General features: G+C 41.9%; 1 protein-coding gene across 1 annotated transcript; it reads left to right on the plus strand.

The window, feature by feature from the left end:
• Positions 1–8,011, plus strand: LOC124136019 (tripartite motif-containing protein 2-like). Its single transcript, XM_046501757.2, has 3 exons — positions 1–123; positions 5,393–5,684; positions 6,023–8,011. The coding sequence occupies exons 2-3, from the start codon at positions 5,393–5,395 to the stop codon at positions 7,672–7,674; spliced, it is 1,944 nt and encodes a 647-aa protein (XP_046357713.2). The 5' UTR covers positions 1–123; the 3' UTR covers positions 7,675–8,011.
• The last annotated feature ends 830 nt before the right edge of the window (positions 8,012–8,841 follow it).

Here is an 8,841-nt window from a genome sequence, read left to right on the forward strand (position 1 = left end):
TGTTGCCATTGTTGATTTCGCAAGCTTCCCGCAACAGGTCACGTGAGCTTAGTTATGTCACGTGACTTGAGGCCAGCCGCTGAGAAGTGAGACGCCATCAGAGAGCTCCCCGTTGTAAGATCGGTATGTTGAACGTTGCATCCAGACATTAGCATGTAGACTTTACAGTATGTACCAGCATATATCATGGAAGGAAATAGGTTTCACTGTCACACAAAAAGCAGACTTGATGCATTGATTTATCCTACATGAGTCAAACATGCTTACATCTGTATGTGTGTATATATAGTCTATGTGTTTGTGTGTGTGTGTGTGTGTGTGTAATGTCAGATAGCAGCTGAATCTTCATTGATGATAAAAAGGTACAAAGTCTTGAATATTACTGTTACTAGCTAACTGGACAGATTTTCGCCTGCCTTTATCCGTGGTTCTCAAGTCACAGTAACAAGGAAGTCGAAACGAGCTCAACAGTAAGCGACTGGTGTCCGGGATTGCCTAAAAGTCGGATCGGGCGGGGCCTGTTGGTTCTAAAAATGGAATGCAGAATATTAAAACGAAAAATGTGTATCTGGGATAATATGTCCCCACTGTTCACAAATGTTTAGTTTTGCTCAAACAATTGAGTATTTAACTCAACAAATGTATATTTAACTTTAAAAAGTGATAACTATGACTACATATCGAGCGTCCAAGTAGAGGAGTCAGTGTCTTAGCTTATGATGCGCTGGGCAGGAAGTGTTTTGACCACTTTCCTTTCATTGATTAACGTGTTAGGCCTCCCTAAATAATACAAGAAAACATTGATGCAGAGCATCAAAGTTCCCTACCATATGTGATGCCTCACAAACGCATAATTATGATGTTACTGAAAGGCATGATGGAGCATAATTATATTAACCACAAATAACACAACGCTGTTGTGGAATTTAAAAAAAAAATATTTTGAGTATTGGGCAATACAGTTGATACATTTGCATAGGGTAGGTCTATTTAAAAAAAGTTTCTGGTTTAACGCCGCACTCAGCAGTATTCCAGCCATATGAGGGGCGGTCGGGTAGCCTAGTGGTTAAAGCGTTCGCTCGTCACGCCGAAGACCCGGGTTCGATTCCCGACATGGGTACAATATGTGAAGCCCATTTCTGGTGTCCCCCGCCGTGATATTGCTGGAATATTGCTAAAAGCGGCGTAAAACCATACTCACTCACTCACTCCAGCCATATGACGGCGGTCTGTAAATAATCCAGTCTGAACCAGATCATCCAGTGATTGACACCAAGAGCATCGAACTACGCAATTGGAATATGATGTTATGCATCGACCAAATCGGCGAGCCTGACTACCCAATTATGTTCGTCGCCTCGAATTACGGCAAGCATAGGTTGCTGAAGACCTATTCTAACCTGGGTCTTTATTTAAAAAGTAGATGGAAGGAAATGGAAGCAATGTCTGGCACAAATGTAAACATGTGGAAATAGTATCAAAACTGCCAACAACATTGGCAGATGCACATACTCAAATAATAGATCACATTCTTTTTACACTTGGCATTTGGTTATAATAATGTAAATGGAAATACTAAGGGCTCCATATGGCAAAAAAGTCATACTAGATAAGGTCTATTGGTCACAACTCAAAATATTATCACGTAGTTGGAAAACATTTCAATACCGGGACTAATCAATAACGGAGATTCCTCGTCTCTTGTTTTACGTTTTTTGGTCAGTTTCTTTTTTGTATTGCTTTCTTTCAAAGAATAGTAATTGTGATCATGATGAGTTGAGTTACTTGGTTTTTTTCTATGTACTGTTTTTTATCCAGTGTCAGTAACTGTTGTGGAATGTGGTTTACTTGTAACAATGACTGGTTTGAGTTCATATGATGATGATTGATTGGTTTGTCGGTTAACGCCGCACTCAGCAATATCCCAGCTATATGACGGCGTTCTGTAAATAATCGAGTCTGGACCAGACAATCCAGTGCCTAATATCATGAGCATCGATCCACGCAATTGGGATCGATGCCATGCATCAACCAAAGCCTGGCCATCCGATCCCGTTTGTCGCCTCTTACGACAAGCATGCATAGTCGCCTGATATACTGTTAAGATGTAACATAACAATTCATCCATACTACTAAACAGAAGTAAACCCGCTTGTTCATTCGGATCAATCTGACCCAAACCATTCCGCTGATGAGAGTCTAATAATGCATACGAATCAAAATCCGTAAAAATTGCAATGGAGACATCATTAAAAGTTACCAAAAGTGACGGGGATATCAATATTGCTTTTTGAAATGATTCTATGAAATTGTTTTCCCTGCTTCAATATTTGGAGCACCTGTGACGGAGCCATATAACTGATCTGTTATGTAGACAATATCGTTTGGGGGAGTGGCTGCTGGGAACTGATTATGACCTAAATACCCCTCATCGCCTTCGGTGTTAACTATGTGAGCTGTGCCTTCATCCAACAGATTATCGAGGTCAGTGGAACACGGTACAGACGCAAATAGATTTGAGCCATGGGACACAAAATATATGAGTAACCAGAGCTACGGCTGTACATTGAATTCCATTAAACGGTTGAAAAATACTACAGCCTTTATGCAAATTCGCCGACACACTACTCCGATTTTGCTTTGACTTTCCTACCAAACGTTTCACATGTGGCTATGTGCGTGGACTGATTAAAAAAAACACGGGGGACTGGGTTAATTCAAAATACGGAACATAACTATTCCAAATATTTCCAGTGAACATGAGCATCCAAACAATCAAAATTGTGGTATGTAGAATGTGGAATTCAGCCATATTACATTTAAATTGAGATGTCGTCGTTGTTCACGAATAAGAATATTCAGAACATAATTTTTATTATGCTCTTATTTACGATCTCCGGAGCACAGTTCTTCTTTTTCTATACACCGTGAAAATTAGTCCTTGAGGAAAAAAGGACATCGGATAACACATGAATGGTTTAATAATGTCAGCTAATGACCAGAAACGGCCAGATGCATCAATTAACTACATAAAGACGATTTTGAAATATCTCTTATTGCTGGAAAAGCAATAGCATCAACATTCCACGCACATGATTTGTATGTTTTGTTTCCGTAAATGCGTGGCTTGAAATTTCAAATAAACCAACATGTCGACATACATGCTACAAAATTAACGTTTCCCGTATACTTCCCCGCCTTAACACAGGATATTTTTTGGGGGAAATGGATTTTCGCGACTGACACCACACGTGTTTAACTGTTAAAGCACTTCCAACACTGTTAAAGTTACTGAAAATACAGTTTAAATGGCAGCTGCGTTCCTAGAAATGTCAATATCGATAACATGTTCTCCACCATAAAACTAAAGACTCTTCATGTTCAAATTCAAGCGACCCGTGAAGAGCCGGGGTAGGATAGGTCTTCAGCTACACATCCATTCCGTAAAAGTCGACTATGCTTGTCGTAAGAGACGACTAACGGGATCGGGTGGTCAGGCTCGCTGACTTGGTTGATGCATGTCATCGTATCCCAATTGTGTAGATCGATGCTCATGGTGTCAGTCAATGGATTGTCTGGCCTAGTCTGTCTTACAGACCCTGATACATTTATATCAACTACAACCCATGCAAGTCTATACTGTTTGGCAAGTCTAGATTACTGCAGTAAATGAAGAGAATCACTGGGCTCCCTTTTTATTAGATTTTTATTAAGATAACTGAACAACTGTTTTTTTCTGTACGATATGTTCATTTCAGAGACTATATGTTAGTCTATGTCTGGCCTAAACTCGATTATTTACAGACCGCCGTCATATAGCTGGAATATTGCCGAGGGTGGCGTTAATCAACAAACAAACAAACTTTACTTGGGAGGGTGCGCTATGAAAGCTTTCAACTGGGTTTCCCACGTGTTCACTCACCGTCTTGACCTGATAAAGTCACATGACAAAGTTGCAGGGGGGCAAGCAACAAGGAAGTAAACGTATCGAAGTACGTGCCCATGAGGTAGGTGCGATGGGTGTCTCAAACTTGATTTTCACTACACGAAGCTGAAACATCACAGTATGTTTATGGAAATGGGTCCATGGCGTAATTAACTGTTGTTCATGTTTCGGTTTGAAATCAGTTCATTATCAGAAATTTATTGTTCAATTGTTTATTTTCTATCTCCACGTTTTACAACTAAGTTTAGTGTTTAAAACTAATTTCACTGTCCATGTACAATAATCCAGCGTCCTTTGTTTTCAAAACGTGGTCATTTCATCCAGTCACTCCACTTCACGAGGCGTATGTGTTCATTGCTCAGGGAAGATATGAAACTGAACTAGCAAGAGTTACCCCCCTTTACCCACAGTGGCACAAGCTTCTTCCCAGCGCGACACCTGTTACACTCTCGGTAACATCACTGCCACCAGTGTGGGCGCGGCAATTACAAGAATCTTGAAATTTGCACTCTAACCCCAAATGTTGTAACGTTTTGTCCTTTGGAAAAGACATCACAGTTAATTTTCAAAAGGTTTACGACTGACCATTTTAACGGACGTATTTACCTTTTTTGTTTGCTCGATCGGATTGGTTCGAGATTGCAGACAAACGGAAAATCAACCATCTTCGTCCCTTACATTGTTACTAGACCAGTTGCATAATAGTTGTAATGAAACAGAAATTAAAATTGACAAACAAAGAAAATAATTTAGCAGGGGTAAATAGAGAGTATTCGGCGTCACGGCAGTCATCATTTGTTTGTAAACATATAACGGTCAGTCAGTTGCGAGTTCAACTCCAAGCATGGTTGTAGCCACCTATCACAGTAGGGAGCTTTGACTGGTTGCCGCGATAGTGTAGAGAGCTGCGCGAACGGGATATCGGTGATAGTTCAGTTATGCCCATCGCTCCTCCCGAAGCATAGGCCGTCGACAACAGTCCGCCAGAGTCCTCGGTCCTGGGCTGCCCTCTCTAGTTGTTTCCAGGTGTGTCCCATCTTCTTGCTGTCTGCCTCGAGGTCCCTTCGCCAGGTGTTTCTTTGCCGTCCTCTTTTTCGTTTCCCCTGGGGGTTCCATGACAGCGCCTGTCTGGTGATGTTACTGACTGGCTTCCTCAGGGTATGCCCAATCCATCCCAAACTTCTGCGCCGGGTCTCATCTTTGGTTGGTAGCTGCCACAGGTCTGAGTTGCTGATGGTGTTGGGCCAGTGGATCTGGAGGATTCTTCTCAGGCAGCTGTTGATGAAAGTCTGCACTCTCCTGGTGATAGTGGCACCACCGCAAAATGTAACGCGGCCAAACAACATGCAGTTGCACGTCTTGTTGTCACTTATGTCGGGGTTTATGTGTAGATTCTTACTATAACATGTACAGATATATTTCATAAAGCAATCTGTTTTGCTTCAGATGGCGACCGCTAAGAAGCTGACAGAAAACCACCTCTCCTGTGCCATCTGTACAGAGGTATTCACAGACCCAGCCACACTTCAGTGTAATCATACATTCTGCAAGTCCTGTCTGCTGAAATACATCAACACACAGCCGGAAGCAGTACAAGGCAAGTCCATCCGATGTCCCTCCTGTAGACAACAGACGAAAGTGTCCAACCCTGACAGTCCAGTTGAGGAGTGGGTCAGTCAGCTGAAACCAAGCCACGTCATACAGGGGCTGTTGGACGACTTTGGACCAGGCACAAAGGGTAATCTATTTATCATAGTACTGTCTGAAAAACAATCCAGTGACTGACATCATGAGGCTCGATCTACGCAATCGGGATATGATGACATGCATCAACCAAGTCAGCGAGCCTGACCACCCGACCCCGTTTTTTGCCTCTTACGACAAGCATAGTTGCCTGTTTCGACAAGCATGTGTTAATCAAATAAATTCTAACCCGGAATCTTCACGGGACCATTCGCCTAAAGAATGGGCGTGGCCGTGTATGACAACACCAATGTGTTACATGCTATTGTTTCTTTAGATATTGTGTGACTCTCATCCTGTTGCATGAAATTAAAGCTCACTTATCTCTTTTAGCTGTGGAGGAACATGTGTGCAGTGAATGTACAAAACAAGGAAAGACAACTCCTGCCACTTCTAGGTGCTCTATCTGCGATGTTGTGTACTGTGATGGATGTCTGAAGGGGCACAACATGGTGCCAGGGTTGTGTGACCATGAAGTAGCTCACTTGTCTGATCACACCAAGACAAAGGTCAAGCGTCGCTTCATGTGTCAAGTCCACAGAGACAAACCGATAGAGTTGTTCTGTAAGGACTGCAAGAAGGCAATATGCACGCTATGCTGCAGTATAAAACACAGGAGATGTAAGGATGTTGATACAATTGAGAGTATGACCTCTCTTATGACAGAACAACTGACAAACAAACTTGAGCAACTCAGAATCAAAATGACAACTACGAATAATATCATAACCCGGAGAACATCTAAAATTCAAGATGTGAAGAGTAATTCACAAACCCTCAAAGATCAAGTCACAAAGACACAGGAGACAGTGATGCGTGCTATTTTAAGAAAAGAGAAGCAACTCCTTTGGCAGATCGACAAATCTACTGATGAACAATTACATGAGTTACAGGCAGATATACAATCCCATGAGATCGATCTACAGATGTACCAGCAGCAGTATGATGTCACAGCCAATGCTATGACGTCTAACTGTGAGATGGACATGTACGACGTTTATGAGTCGATGAGTGAGACGTCTCCAGGCAACAGAGACACGGGCTACAGACCAGCAGCAGGAAGGGTTGTATTCACACACGACCTGGACAAGCTGAGTAAAGCAGTTGATGAGCTACAGCTTGGGAAGGTTGAAGTCATCCATGATGTGAGTGATCCCGAGTCTTTTCCTATTCTACATCACACCATTGATTGCAAGGAAGCTGGGGACAGAAAGAAGCCTGATTTGTTTGACGTCACAGTGTTGACTGTTGATGACATCAAAGTGACAGTAGTGGCAGATTATGATAACACCAGTCTCAAAACATATTACACATCAAACCTCCAATCCTTTCATAAGCAGCTTCTACTTTCTAATGGTCCTTGGCAAATAGCAAAGTTAAGTGAGAGTCAGATATTTGTCAGTGTTCCAAACAGTAAGGAAATAGTTAAAGTGAAAGTTACCCCCAATCCTGTATTAGTGTCAATTATCAAAACAAGCAAAGTGTATTGCGCTCTTGCCTGTCTGAATCCTTCACAGCTGGTGGTAAGTATATATGAACATCCCCACTTGGTGGATATACTGGACATGACAGGGAAGATACTGAGATCTATCACCAAAGGAGTAGGTAATCCTGACTACATCCATGTCTCCAGTAGCAACAACTTGATAGTCAGTGAAAGAGCAGTGAAATCCCTTGTATGTGTGACCAGTGAAGGAGGCGCTGTTTTCACCTACACTCCCACAGGAGTCAGAGCTCTATCACATCCTTGGGGTATCACAACAAGCAGCTCAGGAGATATTATGCTTGTGGACTATGACTCCCACAAAGTGATTCAGCTGACAGAGTCGGGGCATTTTTATAGGGACGTTGTCACCCAACGGGATGGTCTGGAGTACCCTCGTTGTGTCTGTCTTGATGGTGACGGCCTCATGCATGTTATTTCTGATAGATATATAAAAGTCTTCAAATTCTGGCGACATAGGATGAAAATATGGCAGCTTTGATCTTCATACACAGTTGAATATTTCAACAGATTTAATAGTGAGCATGCTGAATGTTCTTGTGGTTGTTTCATGAAAGTGCTTTATATAGACACTGAGATTAGATCTGAAAGCTATTATCATTTTAATGGATATGACCGTCCACCCGTCCTGTCAGCAAAAAGAAACACTTCTTAATAACATTGATCCTGTATATTATGTCTTCACTATGAGCAAACGATTTGTTTGTTTGATTGTTTGTTGTTTAACGCCGAACTCAGCAATATTCCAGCTATATAACGGCGGTCTGAATAATCGATTCTGGACCAGACAATCCAGTGATTGGCATCATGAACATCGATCCACGCAATTGGGATACGATGACATTCATCAACCAAGTCAACGAGCCTGACAACCAGACCCCGTTAGTCGCCTCTTACGACAAGCATAGTCGCCTCTTACGGCAAGCTTGGGTTGCTGAAGACCACTTCTAACCCGGAATCGGGACCATTCGCCTAAAGAATGGGCATGGCCGTTTATGACAACACCAATGTTTTACATGTTATTGGACCCGTGAAGAATAGGTCTTCAGCAACCCATGCTTGCCGTAAAAGGTGACTGTGCTTGTCGTAAAAGGCGTGGATCGATGCTCATGATGTCAATCACTTGATTGCCTGGTCCAGACTCGATTATGTACAGACCGCCGTCATATAGATGGAATATTGCTTAGTGCGGCGTTAAAAAACAAACTAACAAACAAAAAACAAACAAAACATGTTATTGTTTCTTTAGGTTAGCAAGCATGGGTTGAAGACCTATTCTACCCCGGATCTTCACGGGTTCCCAAACGATTTGCATATACTCCTATATATACTCACCACCTAAAGAAACGCGAATACCATACATGTTGGTTAATATATGAAGACTTACTTATATCTAGGAGAAAGTAGATAGGTTCGATCAACAAACGAACATACTGATATGTTGTGTGAAACGATGTTCATAAACGCATAAGATGTGACGTCATAGATCCATGACTCGAGATGCACCATTTGTCTCGTGCAGGATTAACCTGTAATGTTTGGAAATCACGGAAATCGTGATAGGAATAAGACACTCTGTAGATTACATTAATTGGTACACATTGGAAACATCTCTTCTTAACGTACACACTTGTCTATATGTTTCTAT

Source organism: Haliotis rufescens, unplaced genomic scaffold, assembly GCF_023055435.1.
Source record: "Haliotis rufescens isolate VD_foot unplaced genomic scaffold, xgHalRufe1.0.p SCAF_76, whole genome shotgun sequence".
NCBI lineage: Eukaryota > Metazoa > Mollusca > Gastropoda > Lepetellida > Haliotidae > Haliotis > Haliotis rufescens.